This window comes from Harpegnathos saltator, unplaced genomic scaffold (assembly GCF_003227715.2).
Source record: "Harpegnathos saltator strain DR-91 unplaced genomic scaffold, Hsal_v8.6 scaffold538, whole genome shotgun sequence".
Lineage (NCBI taxonomy): Eukaryota > Metazoa > Arthropoda > Insecta > Hymenoptera > Formicidae > Harpegnathos > Harpegnathos saltator.
The window spans coordinates 241,480-259,512 of NW_020230358.1; the positions used below are offsets into that span (position 1 = coordinate 241,480).

General features: G+C 43.2%; 1 protein-coding gene across 2 annotated transcripts; it reads right to left on the minus strand.

The window, feature by feature from the left end:
* Nucleotides 1-70: 70 nt before the first annotated feature.
* On the minus strand, nucleotides 71-14,836 carry cue (Low-density lipoprotein receptor repeat domain-containing protein cueball). Of its 2 annotated transcripts, none has more exons than XM_011152254.3 (7): nucleotides 14,352-14,836; nucleotides 10,141-10,353; nucleotides 9,147-9,336; nucleotides 7,609-8,223; nucleotides 6,975-7,289; nucleotides 6,247-6,517; nucleotides 71-3,082 (listed from the first exon to the last, which is right to left on the minus strand). In XM_011152254.3, exons 1-7 carry the CDS (start codon nucleotides 14,440-14,442, stop codon nucleotides 2,717-2,719), a joined length of 2,061 nt encoding a protein of 686 aa, XP_011150556.1. In that variant the 5' UTR covers nucleotides 14,443-14,836; the 3' UTR covers nucleotides 71-2,716. The 2 variants fall into 2 exon arrangements, with proteins under 2 accessions (XP_011150556.1, XP_011150565.1); XM_011152263.3 differs by lacking the exon at nucleotides 71-3,082 and adding an exon at nucleotides 3,776-4,520 and having other exon boundaries at nucleotides 14,352-14,829.
* Nucleotides 14,837-18,033: the final 3,197 nt, after the last annotated feature.

An 18,033-nucleotide genomic window follows, 5' to 3' on the forward strand; every position in this document is an offset into this window, starting at 1 on the left:
ATTTATTATAATTCTGTTGCAAGTCTTTTTACTATTTTTTTCAATAATGGGATTATTTATAATACACCGATAATAAGAGATGATCTGTTTTATTTCACTTTTATCTGTATACAATAGTAACCAGCACATTATAACCATTGCAAATGGATGCAGAATATGCAATATATTTCTGAAGACATTTGTTCGATTGCCTGATCGCGTTTTAAATACAATGTAATAAAATTTGCTTCGAGAAAACTGCAGTAGATTCTTAAATATTCAAGCATACAAAATAGAAGATATAACTGTGTTACGAAGGTAAAACATGGATTGTTTTGGAAAAATGAAGTATTCTAAATAGTTCCCACATGTAACGTAAAATATAATTGAGAATATGCTATTAAACGAAAAATTTCCATGGGAGAGCTTCAAAATTCTGATCTACAATAATATAATCTATGCATATTGCATACTATGCATCATCATAGTTTTATTTTAGGAATATAACCCTTTCACCATAAATCCACTATCCCGTCTCTGGGGATGAGTGTGTGGGAGAGGGCTATTTTCCAAACACAATGTTGATACGTGTATATATAATATTTATATATACATACATTTACCTATGTATATATAGCCCGGCAAATATGTCGCAAACGTTTAGTACAAAATTATACGTTAGATTTAAAAACCAAAGAGACGATGACGATTTAAGTAGTATCTATCGTATACAGGAACAAAAAGTATCGTCATGTATTGCGAATGATTTGTTTGTCACGACGACAGGAACATTCTTCCGTATTATATAAAAGAATAACGTAAACCTCATAAACATATAATCAATGAACAATATGGTAATTATCGGTTTGCCTCCCTGCGACATGGTTAGAATTAAGTATTATCTCACCGCGCGGTGTTTTTTCTATATAACACTATCACTAATCAAGTCTCGCTTCAATGTATGACAATTCCTGCAAACCAATAATTGTACTATGTCCTCTTTACACTATAATTAAAAACAACTTTGGTGTACAAAAATTATATGTGTTAACTGCTAATTGCATTACGCTGGTTTAAAAGTACGGACGTTAAGGGAAACAAAATTTATACGATCGTTCGTTTTAACGCGTTCGCCACCACGCTGATTTCCGCAAATTGTTGTTTCAAAGCTTACAATGCGAATAATCGAAATAAGTGCACATTTCCCTCTATATATATTTTTTTTTTAAGTTAGTTTCATCGGCTCCCTATATATTGGCTGCGATATTTAACTCGTTAGTTACAATTAATTACATTTTATGCGTAAAACAACGAGACACGGCAAAATCGCAACGCCGGTCACCTCCGTGGCAGTCAACGTGTTAAGGACAACATAAACTAAAATCAATTGTCTGCGCTATTCACTTCGCGCGCTGCAGATGATGTTTAAAAACAGTAAAACTGGTGGAAAATCTCGTTTTCACAATAGCATAAAAATTGGAAGAAAAACAGAAGACTCAAGAATTGGCATCGCATTGCACACACCGACGCGAAGAACGTAAGTTTCCGGGGTCAAATAATCGCGTGAACAAACCGATTGAAGGATCTCTCCGCGAGGAACGCTATTGCGAATTCGCTGCGCGAAGGACGATAATGTGCGAATTTGGTAATCCTCCGAACTAGAATCCTGTTTGGAAACCAGCAATACGTGGACGTCGATTGCCGATGTGTACAAATCATACGCAGTAAGTACGCAAATACACCGAGAACTTGTCGCAATGTTTCGCAGCGCAATTCGCAGCGCAATTTATCGCTCGGACAAACGAGGTATCCACGATTTGACAGTGAGGACTGCTCGCGCACATTGTAACGTTCAGCAATATTTTTCTACTTTGTCTAGTATACACCTCATAATAGCATGTACATGTGTTATACAAGACGTTCCGCTTATCGTCGCGAACACCTATGATTATCTTCGTTGCTTTCGATGATGTACAGGGATAAATGTCTAAGAAAATGGCTATCGATTCGAGATCATTGATAGATTCTAAATGAAATTAAGCGTTGATTTCCATGACGTTTGTCACAACCGGTGTCGAGAGATATGCGAGGTGTTCGCGATGAGCGGGACAGAATGATATACAGACTGATATACAAAGTGTATGTAGGATGAGGCATTTAAAGCGGATCAAATAAAGCTGTTTGAATCTCAAACAGACTTTACTCGAAACAGTTTCTATCTTTGCACACGGGGAAATTACGTAGGTAAGTGGTCCGTTTTATACGCCTCACCCTGTACACATATATACATTGTATATTGTATTCGGTATGATCAAATGTATGGTCAGCGGTAGAAGATGGTTACGGGAATACACGAAGTATGAACTCGTTGAAAGGCCCGTGGTTTATAGTTTTGTAGTTTTACGATTTTGCAATTGTCACTTGAGACCAGCCTCACACAGGGCAAATCTCAAGCGACGACAACGAGCACGAGCCTGAGGGTGGAATTAAAAGCGTTCATCGAGATATGAGACTCGCGAGGCGCGAGAAGTAAGACCAAGGATGTATTTGTCATGATTGGAGAATTACGATTTACGCGATTAATAACCACGTGTTTATCCAAAATCGATTTAGTGTCGCAGCCTGCGTAGCCGCATGAATAACGTGACAACCAATTTAGTAATTTCCGTCGACTATAACTATTGATGTTACATGTCGTACAAACAAGTATGTTACAACTATACTGTGACATATAACATTAGTAGTCGCAACATTGAGAATTATCAAATCTGTCCACCGACACGCTTTTAGGCTCTAACGTGTAAACGCAGTTTATGATAACGAAATCGGTGGTAATTCCATATCTATATGCAATGTTGACGGTTTTCTCAGTCGACATGAGAACAGAACTATTCGTCACCGTCGTAATCTGAATTTTTTCAGGAATGTACTCACAATAGTACTTTGAGCAACGATTAGAATTACCGTTTAAGGCAACTTTTGCGCACCTCGTGACCGCAATCGCTACACGTTTTCCTTTTTTTTTTCTTGCTTCCTCCGTCTCTCTCACTCCAAACTGCTTTCGCACGGTACAAGTGAGTTCCCTTCGACCACTACAGCGATTCTATGTTAAAAGAAATGAACGAGAGAAGATGAATATATAAGGAAGCGTCTGAGTAAAGTCTTTCCACGTCAGAGAGCTTGAATAATGTTATTCGGCAGATACCTCTACATAATGAAAAGATTCCTAGGTACCGCGCACACATTCCCTTTCGCTTCTTACTTTCATCACATACTGCATCAAATGCCGGAAAAGAAGCTACATATTTACAAAAAGTTAATTTTTTCAGTCCTTGATACTTTTATTTCTTTACCACGATTATGCTGATCAAACACGATGACGAGAAAAAACACGCTCAAATTATTATAAAATATATTGGAATAAAAAAGATATGTCTTTGAAATATTTTACAAATTTGCAAATTGAACATATTGAAAGTCTCTTTTTATTTCTATGTACTTGGCAAGAATTTTCTTTCAAGATATAAACATATATCTTCTTAACACAGCGATACAGTATCGGAGATTTTAAATATTGTGCCGTCAAACGTTTTATAACTTTTGGAACTTGTTGGTTCCACAATTTTGCAGAATTCTTGGAACTGTCTCAATTGTATTATTATCGTGACATGTTATGGAAATTTTGAAAAAGTCCGCAGGCATCATAAATAATTATAGTTTTATAATTTTAAGTATTAATAATTTTGGTGTTACAATTAATTAATTTATAATAGTTATATATATTATTATAAAAAAATTTATAATAATATATATGTAATTATATAAATAATCGCTTAAAATCCTCGACCATAAGTTGATCATAAGTGATACTATGATAATGATCTACTGATGAGGCACGATCACACTCGTATCAGAATTTACGAAAATGACGCATTTCATAAGTGTACCTAAGAGTCTCAGTTGTGTTTTCGTGCCCGCGGCATCGGGCAAATGAGAGGAATCGCGTTTCTGGCGGTTCCTCGAGAAATGTAAGAGCACTCTCGGTGCGCGTCGTACCGCTGTAAACGAGTCAACAAGTGTCCAACAAAACCTCACGATAAAGATTTAATATGACTACGTAATTAATTACTGGTTCTATTAACACAGCCCTACGTGTTAAGACGTAATAAGAAACAGGACTTCCTAAAAAGAGGCTTTGGCTTCCTTTCGCAAGACGTAGCGAAAGCAATCGTCGTCGACACGGTGGCCGTGCGCATCCCGTAAACGCGCGGATACTTTCGGACTCCGATGGAGAAGTTATCAATGGTAGAGAATCCGCCGCAGTACGTACAGAGAGGTGGCAGATCCCGCGAGTACTACTTCCGCGAGTGGCTCGCGGTGGTGCTGCGGAATCCGCAGAATTTTCGCCATTTCATACGACGACACATTAGCTTGTGCTAGCACGAATTCCCCTCCATGTTATCCAACAAGGAATTCTTCTCCTCTTTTTTCGAGCTATTGCTCCTCGGCACCATGGTGCATAATTTCGGTTCGAAACACGGCTGCAAAAGAAATCGTACCGTTATCTACCTCTGCGATCGTCGTCGACGTCGATACGTCACGTCTCGCACGAAGCGGACGAAATAGATCGGCCAGGCTCTCGCCTTCGAGTGTCGGTGAATGTCGAGCATGAAAACAACAAAAGGCGCCGCTCGCAAATGTTGTCGCGCGATTAACCACGTTACGAAGATTGCAAATCCGAATTTCAATGACCGTTAAATGGGGACACTGGCGAGAAAAGACGGATCAGCCTTGGCATAATTCGATCGTTGACATTGCGCGCGCTCTGGAAATCTAGCCGCGAACGCATTAGTGACGCTCATAATAAAGTCAAAGATAGTACGATCCTCAACTTTGCCCTCTTTAATTACCCACGATAACGAACCGATTGATTCTTTCTTCTCTCTTTCCGCTGGCCGGTGAAGTGAATCTAACAGTTTCGTGAAAATACTTTCGTTTAATCGATCGTGTGAGACCGATCAAGATGATTTGACAAAATTGTCGAGTAAGTGCCAAAGAAGTCATTGAAATATCAATCATGCGCCTTCCCTCAGCGAACGCGCTATTTTACAATTAACCATGAATCTTTAAGCGCCATGGAAAGAACGTACAGAAAGCGATGAAGTTGATAAGCAATAGTCGTAAAACAATAATGTATAATTGCAAACGATAACGTCACGCGTGATCTATATGTATGCGTTGTTCATCAAACAAGCCACGTGTCGATTATGAGATTACGCAATTTCATCGTGCGTATTAATAAGTTCGAGTTTCGAGTGACCATGCGAATAATAATGCGCATAACTCGTGTTAAAATAGGTTAATTGATAAAAAAGAGATTAATATATATAATACTGGTGCAATACTGCTCCATGGCGGGAGCGTCACCACTTGGAAATGTGCTGGGTGACGCAATAACGTTAAGTTGTCAATAATGAGTTTCTCTTTTTCAGCAAGGCTGACACACGCGAATAACTTAAAAAAAATTTTTTTTCGTTACGAAAGAGTCTCGCAAGAGAGCGCGAACTAATAAGACGAATTGATCATAAGTCTACTTGGAAGCGCATAAAACCCAAGCGACGGTCCCGAATGAAAGACACAGTCTCGAGAAATGTTTCCACGTGCGTAGCAAACAACACGACATTTGATTGTGTGTCTTCGATTTGAGATTGAACATATCGTGAGATAACGCTCGAGTGTTAGTCTCGAACGAATGAAGCTTCTCTTAATACAATTAACTACGCAAATAATTACATAAAATCCGCTCGAGACGATCTATGATTCTCGGATTTTGTTTTTTGTGCTCTTGTGTACCGTGCGATAAGAAAGAATGTTGAACATTTAGAGATACGATACGTACATAATTTTAGAAATATATGTATGTCATATTTTGATAAAAGTACGTGAGCGATTCTACAAGCGCGAGTAATCGCTCTTCGCGCGATTCTGTTTATCTTGCAAACTGCAGGTCTCTCGTTTCATTTCGAATCCTGTTTTTCTTCCGTGCAAAATGATAGATCGTCTCAAGTGGATCTACTTGTGAGAAACAATGACAATGAAGAAACGAGACAATGAAGAGTGATTTCGCGTACAAGGTGAAGTGCGGTTCGCGCATTGAAATGACATCTCGGTGATGTTGTTTTATGGAGACGCTGACAAGCGACGGGACGAGACGGCACGCGCTATTAGTGTCGTATGGTGTTATTTAGTGTGCGATATTTCACTCACGGTTTCGCAGATATTCATATTGCAGCAATTCTCTATGGTAATTTCGCACTGATTGTCCGGTATCTGCGGTCGGGACGTGAGCGGCGTCACGCCCACGAAGCGCCTCTTTACGCGCGGTTTCCTCCGTAATATGCCCGCATAGCAGGTGACTCCACCAAAAAATAAGAGTGCTATAGTGGCGAGGACGAGGAATATCAGCAGCAACTTCCTGTACTCCACGCTGTCGCTGAGCTTAACGATTCTCGCGGCTGTTTGCACGTCGTCTGTGCACCTGTCGATTCGAGATCAATAGATCAGTTAGTTATCGCATATATGCATAAAGTACACTTCAAAGTTTCAAGAAGGCTTGAAACACCCTTCGACGATCCAACGAGGGAATTTATTTCCGGGAAAAATCCCAGAAGTTCTCTCATTGGATATTTGAGGTGTTTCGAAACTCAATGTATGTTACTCTAATGTCGCTCTAATTACGAATAATTCGCCGGGGAATTTGTTTAGAAGCTTAGAGCTTCGGAAATGCTCGAGAAACGCACGGCGAAACTTGATCCTTCGTCGAAGATTTCATGTTTTGGCCGTAAGTATATTTTGAACTTTGTCTGGCAGTTATCTCTCAATCATCCAGCTCGAGATTATTGCGTGTTGTTAGATATTAGGTACGAATTATTGTGGATAACGAATTGTTCGATACTTTGACCGTGAAATCGCGCGTCTGTGGATGTCCTCCGTACCTGCAGGATGTCACGTTGATATTCAACAATTCGGCGCGATCGCTCGCGCAATAGATCGCGCAGATTTCCCCGATGTCCTCGGCTTCTTCGCACCGGGTTCCTGTGGAATATTTACAGCTACAGTGTGGCCTTCCATCTAGGACGGAACATTCACCATCGTGGAGGCAGTATCCGTCGCAGACGTCCCTCTCGCATCGAGCGCCGCTAAATATGCCCGGGCACTCGCACTCGGGAAGCCCGCGATGATTTGTGGTGCATTTACCACGAAGGCAGTAATTGTGACACAGAGAGGTCTCGCAAAGGGTTCCGATGAACCTGCAAGAGTTGTTATTGCGAGTTGTTAATTCCACGGCGACGTTAAGTCGGACATATATTTAACTAATCTGATCGATGCGATCTTGCCTATCGGATTCCTTGCGTGGATCTTATGTCATTTTATAGTGTTATTTATTAGTTTTTATTTATTTATTTATAGAAGTAATTTTTTTGGTACGATATATCAATGACCGGAATAAGAAAAAATAGAAGAAGAAAAAGTATCTTCTGTTAATTTTTACACGATGTTGAAGAATGAAATAACGAGACATACGTAACTGCTGTTCTAAACATTATGCAAGCTTCCTGATTAACTCACCCTGGTTTACATCGACACGTGCCGGCTGTTTTATTCAAATGGCCGTCGTTTAGGCAGTGTATGGAGCTCTCGGTGGTCAATTCCGATTCCTCCGTGCTGGTGGTCAAGTTGTTGAATGTCTCGGCCGTCAGTCGCTGCACGGGCTTTATGACATTTTTTCGTTTCACCGCTGTCAAGATCGCCGCACAGTCTATCTTGCCGACGTTGTCGCGGGTGACGATGCCGGCCGGATTAGTGTCCCTCTTGGACTCGAAGTAGGACTTGAACTTGGTTGGGTAATCGCCTTCCTTGACGTTCTTCGGCATAGTCCAGACTGCACTATATATCCAATCAGACCAGTATATCGAATCGCTGTCTACAGCGAGGTACACCGGCTGCTGATGTTTGTAGTGGACTAACAATTCTCGCTTGCTGCCGTCCAAGTTGCTGCGCTCGATCTTGAAGTGAATCCCTTCATCATCATCAGTCCAGTATAGCTTCTGCTCCGCGTGATCAATTGTCACCGCCAACGGCTCGTACAGGTTCTCGTGGATCACGATTGTTCGGTTGCTACCGTCGAGATTGGAACGCTCAATACTTGGATTAGTTTTGTTGCTGTTCGCCCAGTATATGTGGCTGAAAAAGATCATAGGGTTATCGTCAATTCCTCGATTTCTTCTTTCACAGATATAGCAGAGATTGGAAGAAATGAACGGGGAGAGAGAAAGAGACACAGATATTTATTTTTAACTCGCATCACAATGAAGAAACTTGAGAGATTTGCAAGATAAATTATTCTTGAATGAAACTTCTCCTGTGTTCAATTATCAAGCATATTTTCGTAATCGATCTTGAAGTGAAGAATTTTCTCTTTTAAACAAAATATTCTGTTTTCATAAAGTAAAATGGACGATAAAAACATTCCTACAGAATTTCTCGGTGGTCGTTTTATCTTTATTTAATCTTGTCTGAATTCTCAGTATGCGCTAACGATATAAGAGCGAATGAGCGGCGAGTTGCTGCGACAGCTAATTCACATTGATATATATTCCCGTATAGCTGTTTTTCTTACATTCCAAGTTTAGTTTCATATGTCACATGTAGCCGCCGATATATTAATTTTTTTATTACTCTATCTTATTTATAACGTAACCGCACGATCAAATTGCATTCTGCTAAACCGGCTTAGCAAATACAAGGAAATAAAGAAACACACATGAACGTATCATAAATATACGATTGAGCGAATAGGAAAAAACGACACGCGCCCGCAATTCTGAGATGTTTCCCCACGATTCCTCATAATTCTTAACGATTTCTATTTACATATTTGTCCCTGCATCGTCGTTTCATTTACATCATTTCGCATCATCGTCGATTAAGAATTTCCCAATTATCTCAACAATGTGACCTCTTTTAAGAGGTCATATAAACGGGTAAAAGATGAGAAAAGGAATTTCTTTCTCCTACACCGTCACTCGTCCCCCTCCCTTCTCCTCCCTCCTTCCCCCCTTCTCTCTCCCTGTGACGTAGCAAGTAGGAAATCATAAATGGCACACCTGTTACACACGTCGAGAGCGATGCCACGCGGATTGCGGTTGGTAAGGTTGTGCAGGATGACAGGCTCGCCTGGTTCGCCGTTCATCGACACGTGCATCTTCGCGATGATCTCCCTCAAGGCGTCCACCCAGAATAAAATGCGTGATGACGCGTCGAAGACGATATCTATGACGTGGGTCCCGTTCTCTTCTGCACACACGTCACAACGGTTGCATACGGCGGCGATGGCATATATAAACATCTCTCATAAGAAAATAAAATTTCAAGCTACGCATGCCTATCCATCTCCATGCAGACTTGGTCTGACCGAGCGAGAAGAAGTGCGCAAAGGGAGAAACACGCATGAAACGAAGTTCTATCGCGTATTAAAGTATGAACGATACCTGCGGAGAATCCTCCGGATATAAGTGATTTTTTATCAATGAAACCGGTTTATTAGTTGGATTTAAGCGAGCACGCGTAGGCGATACGTCGATATTGATCTCGAGATTCGGAATATCTTCTTTCTTCTCTTCCATATAATCTCCTTTCCCAAGAAAGGAGTCTCGATGGATGTGTGTACGAGAAAGTTTTGCAAATAAAAGAAATAAAAGAATAAAAGAAATAAAGAAATAAATAGAAATAAAAGAAGCAAATAAAAGAATCGCGCATGATATAAGCAATTTCGCAGCTAATATAACGACATACGTACAAGAAAACTGCGGTTTTTAATTAAGAGTTCCCGATAGCCACACTCTTTTTTCATCCTCTCAAATATCCTCTTTGAACTTTTCTAAAATGCCCGTACGTAGGGGAATGGTGTTATATTGTTGCTAATCAACCATTAGAGGTAAGATTCTGAGTATGTAAACGAAGTATGCAAAGGAGACATTGAAATATGCATAAGTTTGCCTGCTGATGAAATTGCGTATTTCTCTACACATATGGCTGACGTCGCAGATTTTTTGCGATAACCGGGAAATTAATCTACGCAGGCGTGATCATGACACTCACTCTTGAGCAATGGGATCGACGTGAAATTCTTTTTCGTGAGATCGTTGCTGAATATGGAGACGTTGTTCCTTGCGGCGGACAAGAACATCGTTCGAGTGGTGTCGTCGTACGTCACTCCGGTCAGGGTGACGGCTTCTCCGATGTTGGCCTGGCCCGTGAGTGTTTGGTTCCGCGCGAAAAAGTCGATTTCGCTACCGATGACTACAGCCAAGTCTGTAAAAGATAGGACCGCATGATGAGATCGGTTACTCAAATTTTCACGGTCATCCTCGCGAGAGAAAACACACACGCGAGAGGGTATCGTAGAAAGGACACCGGCACTCTAATCTAATCTACGAAATCGTTTCCGAACTTTCATCCGCGATTAATCGGAAAGCGTTATCTTCGTAATCGTAGTTTCCTATTCGCGGCAATTTCGATTACATCATACAGCCACGTGTATGCAAGCGTCCTTAGCTCGAGATTATCATCGAAAGAAAAATATCTTTAATCGCACGGCGCCGTGCCGGCGCGCGGCGGCGGCGGTGGAGAGACTACGGTCGTGCGGAGCGACACTTGAGAGTCCGTCATGCTTTTCCTCGACAATCAGGCATCGATGTACCGTTGACAGAATTGCTGTGGATTAAATTTCCACAAGTGAACTTTTATACTTTACAAAGACACATTTTGCAAATAATGAGTACTTATTTTGAGTTTTACTCGTTTAATCTCGCCCTGAGTTTCATCGACTCCAAAATGGAGAGACAACGATTGCGAAGTCTCGATTGGGATCAAGCTTCAAGAGAGTAAAAGATCGGAAGGAAAAAGAAGGCAAAATTCCAAGAAGATGATTGGCGGAGAAATAAAACGCAAGGAAATAAAGTAAAAAATATGATAAACAAAATGATAATAAACTATAAGCGCCGTTTTCAGTCGCCATGAAAGTTAATGAATGAAAACGAGCGGCGAAAAACGATGGCGGTAATTGGGACAAGTGTCTTCCAAGTGTTCCAGAAGTGTCTTCCGCGTTTCCCATGTGTTTGTTCAGCTCTTGCTGAGGTATCTTAGTCGGCTCGTTTTACTTCAAAACGGAACGCAACCTTGCTGCATTACGAAATACATTTATGTTTTGCCGATCTGCGAACGGGGTTACAACCGATGACGGAACATGCAGTCGCGATCGTTTGACGCACGCATAAGTAACGTGGAAATTTCTCGAGGAAACGTATCAACAAATACTTATATAAGAATTATCGCGCGACCTAGTAAATTGGTGCGCGTAATAAAATCCAGCCTTTAGATTATCCGTTCACTCGTCTTTCTCTCTTTCTTTTTACGTCCCCGAAACGGACCGACCCAGCTGGAGACATGGGAAAGTTCGCAGTTCCTGCTATGCGATCGGTACAAAACGGATCACAAAACGTAAATCGAACATTCTAGTGATCTAGAATTCTCTAGCATCTTAACGATACTCGGAGCGATTTCTTCTTCCCTTCCTTCTTCTCTCCTTCCTTCTTCTCTCTTTCTCTCTCTCTCTCTCTCTCCCTCTCCCTCTCTATCTCTCTCCCTCTATCGCGATCGTCGTTGAATAATTTATTCATTGAGTCACGACTTAGATAGAGAAGTCTGTTCGCGACAATCGAAATAATATCGCGCAAAGACACGTGGGTGCGCGCAATGTTTCGCGAAAGCAAGTCGTTAACGTTGCTCGCGTATACGCGCTCCACAATTAAGATAAGTCGGAGATAATCGTGCGGAATAAGAGAATGCATGTACGCAACGAAGAGAAAAATAAAAACAGGAATAAAAATAAAACAAGCAGCTACATTGATAAAAAATGCAGAAAGAAACGATCGATCTCGATTACTTAGGCGCATGAAAAAATGTTGCACGACTGATATAATATAACGTCGTCGGTTATTATTGTTGAGTCGTGCATCGACAGCCAAACAGATCAGTTTTTCTTTCCGTTTCTGACATGTGCGTTATTATGCATTATGAAACATTGTCAACATCAATCCTTGCAATTGCAACTATGGGCAACTTCCTTCGCGCACTGTATCGTTTATTCAATCAGTACTCTTTGAAGAGATCTCGCAGATTACCTAGTCGGTGTAAATACTATTAGCGGAGCTCACGTTGCTCAGGAATGAGTTAGCGGCACGAGAAGAAGCGTCGAGGTCACGTTGTCGGATTATCGCATCTTCGTCATCGCTGAGGAATCACGAGCGCAGTGTCGCCCGATTTTTTTCGGGAGTTATCGCTCCCTAATTATTGCCCAACGATGTGATTCATCATACCCGTGTCCGAGACGTGTTTCCCAGCTGCGCCAGGAACTTATCGCACAGTTTTGTACAGCTCGCAAAGTGCAATCGCGGGTACAAGCGAGCGCTTTTGGAAACGTAAATTGCAACGGTAAAAAAGCAAATTTATGGAAGGAAAGCAAGCTCGCTCGCTTGCTCGCTCGCTCGCCTTCGCGCTGCGCTAGCGATTCTCTTATTCATTTATATACGCCGACCTTTCCACCTGATGTGTCGTCGCATGTGATTCTTCATCGTCCGCGCGTGATTATTCGGATGCATTAAGAGTCTTGATTGCTGTGACTCATAAAATTCTGTGCCTGGTCGTTTCTTTTCGAAATAGCGCGACCATGATTATTAATATCTAATTACCGGTTATATAATTTATAATTACTCTCTCTCTCTCTCTTCTTACTTTTTTTTTTTTACGATATCTAAGTCATCATCAATGGGACATCAATATTATATTAAATCTTTTCATCATCATGTATGTGTTATATTTCTTCACGGCACTGTTTAATTGCTTCTTGCCTCCACTCCGTCCCTCCACGTTCTCCTCTCGCTCTCCTCGGCGAATGAAAACATGCGTAGCAATAAAAATAACCGTATTAACTTCCTTTTACTTGCTCTAACCGTATTCATCATGTTGACATTCATGAGACAGCCTTAGACAGCCTTATTGTTTTCCCGTTTGTAACTTTTTTTCGACGTTCATCGCGACACGAAGTATCGTGTAACGACCATCCGATGAGAATTTCCAGATTGTGTAATGCGATCGCACGCGCGCGTGCGTCTCTCTCTAGAGCACACACAGTTCTTCCCTCTGGATTATATAATATTATTATTTATATTATAGCGGACATATATGCAACACACACACACACACACACATACACACACGCTGCTTTGATCTTTGACTACTCGGCTTTTCCGTAGGCGAGAAACGAAGGCGATGACACTCGGACTCTGCGCGTCGCGATCGCTCTCCCGTTATTCGGCTCGCGCGATTAATAACGCGCGATCAGGCGAATTCGCCCGATTTTCTTCAGCGTTTTTCTCCTCTCGATCGATCTCTCCTGTCCGTACCGTCCGCCCGCGCGCGCGCGCTCCATTGTCTGTGTCAGAAATAAATCGGACGGATCAAAAACGGCCTCAAGATACGGCCTCGCGCTGCTTCCTGCTGCAACTATCGCCAAATGAGCCTAAAGCGATAAGGTTACGCGTAATCGGCGAAAAAGCGCGCGACCTTAAACGTGACCGCCAAAAGGCCGTCTGCGGCTGCGAATTTCGGCGGCCTCCGACGTCGATGCGGAAATGTATCCGTTTCGACCGTCGATTTCGCGAGCCTCGTGATCTGCTCGCTCTCGTTTCCCACTGATGTGTGTGTGTGTATGCGCGCACAGCCTCTGTGTGTGCATATGGTCTTTCTCTCTCCCACACACATAACACACGCACGCACGTAGACGAGAGAACGGGCCGATCGTCAGGTCGCCTAGGGCCGCTTGACATTCGTTACGTAAACAGGTGTAAGGACGAGCAACGGCAGCCCGCGACAATGGGACGCGATCGGTGATATCGGTAGGCGCAAGTGCGAGCCGGTCGTCGCGATTTTTCATTCAGCTTTTGACTTTGCCGTTTCAGAGCGGCGCGCGAAAAAGCAGTACGCGAAAAGTGGCGTACGTGACGAGCGGCCGCGGGTGAATGGAGTCGGCGCTGGCGCACCTACACGCGCGTGTCCGCGCACACCGACGGGCGCACAGACACAACTCGGTATAGCGCGGCGTGCTTGTGTGCGTGCCGACATCCGACCCCGCGTAAGCAGCGCGAATCCCGGTATAATCGGCCGCCGGGCCCGACGCGACGTGTCAGAGAAAACGTCCGCCAAGTCGATCCTCCTCGCCGCAATTGGCGATTCATTCATTAATAACTCACCCCAGGATCTGGCGTACGTCGGGACCACGAGGGTGCACAGCAGAAGAAGGCAGCTCGGCAGAGGCGCCCGTCGCGTCTTATTAGAGATCATGACTGACGATCATCTGATAATCGCGCGTACGAGTCGAGGAGAGATGTAGAATGCGGCGACGGCTGATTTGATAGCGCGATGGACTATGGGGATACTTTTTCTCTCTCTCTCTCGCCTTCAGGACGCGATCAAACTAAACCTCAACACATCCTCTCGTCGCAGCGGCCGTGCGCGAACTGAAGTCGCGCGCGCGCCGCGCTCGCCGACGACGTGCCGTGGCGCCTCAGTGGCGTAGGCGTTGGTGGGCGGACTGCGATGATGCGTTAGCCGGCGCGCGCAAGCTGATTCTAACATTTCGGATCTGTACGATTGTCTCAAGCTCGGTGCCGTTTCTATTTCCGAGCGATGAAAAACAGCGCCTCGCTTTGAGCTGCACAACGTATTCCTTGCGATTGAGTCGTGTTCGTTTTCATATCTTTTCGTTTTGTATCGAAAGAAAGAAAGGAAGATTTATGTTTTGACCTTGTGAAGTTTTTCGCCTCTCATTCCGATCCGCTCACTCCCGTCAGGCCGGATCGTACAGTCGAGCTGTAGAAAAGAGCGCGACTTATAATTGCATTAATTTAGCCGCGTCGCACTTCGAATCGGACGAATTGTTCGCGATGGATCGTAAGGTCACTCTGTTTATTTGCCGTAAGGTCATGCGCTTTAATCGCTAATTGCTGAGCCAACGCGCAATTTATTCGACTTAATTAAATGCATTCGCACGCCTTATATGCATATCAATGCCAACGCGCTCTATCGTTTCTCGTACATACAATAAATTGATCGTATTAGGGACGCGATTATCTTCCTGTTGTGCGAAACAACACGTTTCATAGATTTTCAAATAGGCGAGCATATGGCAACGCGAATATACGAACACGCGATGATGCACCTTTTCAGCACGTGATTCGCGCTGAACTGAAATGAATGAAGACGTCACTTGTTGCATATTTACTGTCTTGACTTTTTATCACTTGACATTTTTATCACCAGGCCTGTCTAATTCCTAACGCTTTATGCGTCAGCAGATTTCGAGAACTGTCTCGAGATTACAACGCGCGATCGGTCGGCTACGCCAATGCGTGGGTGATATGGAATCGCGTGTCCTCTCTCGCGGCTCGTGGCCGACACGCGCCAATTTTCTTTCTCGCTCGTCCATTTAAACGTCCCGAGTCCTCACTCCTCGACCCTTCCCATTATTCAAGAGCGTAGTGCGAATGTATAAGCTTCATCGCGGATCTTGTCATCACGATCGAATCTGTGTGTTCTGCACGCGTTCGTTTCTTTCCGCTGAGGTTTTGGGAGACGAGCCATCGAGAAGATGAGGGAAAGAACTCTCAACCGTGCGAGAATCGAGGAAGATGACTCTTTTTTGACTGATTCTGTCTGCGGCAGCTTTTTGAGCGTAAGGAGACAAACGGTTTGCTTTTTTATATTTAAGTGATCCTAGAAGTATCCTTGTGTGATGCGAATAATCCAATCGAGAAGAGCGTGGAAAAAAAGAGTAAATTTTTACATTTTGACATTTACGCGAACAATAAAAGCTGTAACCTCGTCGACTAATGAAAGATTATATCAAGTTGTATAAATTTATACTTGAAGATTACTGTTTCAAAAATAACGATACTTCGCGTTCGTTGTTATCTGGATTTGCATTTGCGGTATTACAAATTGTTTTGTTATCTCTCGCAAGAATTTCTAATCGCGATTTATCATAGGAAGCTTGAAATTGCCTGCTGCAAGCTATTACGAAATGCATTGTTAAAATCTACCACTGATAAGCGAGTCTGCTGTATCTTCGTTGGAGTACACTGTACTATCGACGCATGGTTAGCCTCTTTCCGCCTCGTTGCTTTTTGAGGAAATTTGCGTTAGAATGACACGTTGCAAAAGTCGTCAGATTTCATCAATCGGATATTTATAAAAAAAGTAGAAGCATAAAAATTATGTCAAGGAGTTGAAAGAAGTTCGAAAGAAATCAGAGTTTTCGCGCTTTTATAACTTTCCTCGGGGAAAAAATTTAGTTTCGATACTTCTCATCTTATTTTCAAACTAATATAATTTTACAACTTTATTAAGTGAATCAATTTGGATTTAAGTCTGCGATATCTAAGCGTATTTCGGTCGTACTTTTTATCATGAAATGCGTTGCTTTCGTTTTTTGAGGAAGTTGTATATTAGAGAGAAAATCTTACTCGCAAGGCGAGCATAATGTAATTATAAAAACAAAATCAAGTGATCAATAATCGAACATATTAAAAGCAAATATGTCGTATATGCTTGCAAATGGTGTTTAAACCAAGGGAAAGTCGACGAGGCGAAAGCCAGCGGGAAAACTGACTAGTTGGAGGGACGATCTTCAGAAACGCATGTAACGTGCTGACATGTAAACACGCGTCAAAATAATATCGTGCAAGGCGTAAAGATCATTGAACGAGAAAACAAAAGGCTAACGGAGAGTGCGAGGGCGAAGGGAAAATCACTGATGTCTTGAAATAAAATACCTCATCAAATCGAACCAACGAAATTTTATACTCCTGCGACAGTGTCGTACAACGAGTTCACGTCGCCCAGGAGTAACGCTCGCGACGCCTTTCAACAACTCCGTCTTCGTCTTTTATCGATTCGCAGTTAAAACTAATCACATTCTCCTTTGTTCGTAGAAATAACAAGAGAAGCCAGAGTTGAGCAAAAATTTAAATAAAATAAAAAATGCAACAAAAGTGACATAACTTCGAGTGTGATTGAAATCAATGTCGCGTAGCAAATTTCCCTCTTCCCCACCATTTTTACTCCCCGACAGCAATGTCGCTGTCTAAGGGGAACGAGTAAGAGAGCCGTACGACCCGAAATTTAAGTCGAGGAACCCAACGTCCGAGAAAAGCGAAGAAGTGGGCGAATTTCTTCGTGAGAATCCGCTGCGCGAAGACGGCGCGACTCGGCACGCGGTCGGTATCGCCGTAAACGTCATCGTGTACTGAATCGTGATCGGGGCTGAACGAAGCGACGTCGCTCGCGGGAAAACACTCGCGGGAAAGCGCACGCGACGGGAAAGCGGGCGGGAGGCCGGGAACGACGACGTCGAATACTAGGCAGGTAGGCAGGTACGCAGGCAGAGACAGGCAAGCAGGCAGGCAGGCAGGCAGGCAGGCGGCGGCGGCGGCGGCGGCGTATATTATTGATCAATAAGAGTGAGCGGCTAGCATGGGCGACCCGTGCCGGCGGCACGGCGGAGGCAGCTGTCACTTCCTCCGCGTTTTTACGTTGCGCGCGGATACACGCGCTCGCCGCCGCGCGCGGAACCGTCCCGGTGGCAGCGGCGCGCGTACGTCCTCGTGATCCTGTTGAAGGTGAGAGAAAGAAAGAGGAAGAGAGAGAACTGTGTTCAGCGGAGAAACCACGCGTCAAGACAGGGAGAAAGGGAGAGAGGGAGAGAGGGAGAGAGAGAGAGAGAGAGAGAGAGAGAGAGAGAGAGAGAGAGAGAGAGAGAGAGAGAAAGAGAGAGAAGAGGAAAAGTGCGGGTGTTCCGCGAGAGTGTGTAACGCGACTCGCATGTTAACGAGAGCACGCATCCGCGTACATACGCGTTATACGCGCCGCTAGTCT

Coding starts and splice junctions, on each gene's coding strand:
- cue (XM_011152254.3), bottom strand. CDS start 14,442: ATGATCTCTAATAAGACGCGACGGGCGCCTCTGCCGAGCTGCCTTCTT. Junction 10,354..14,351: donor GACGTACGCCAGATCCTGGG/GTGAGTTATTAA, acceptor TATCTTTTACAG/ACTTGGCTGTAGTCATCGGT. Junction 9,337..10,140: donor GTCGATCCCATTGCTCAAGA/GTGAGTGTCATG, acceptor ACGTGTGTGCAG/AAGAGAACGGGACCCACGTC.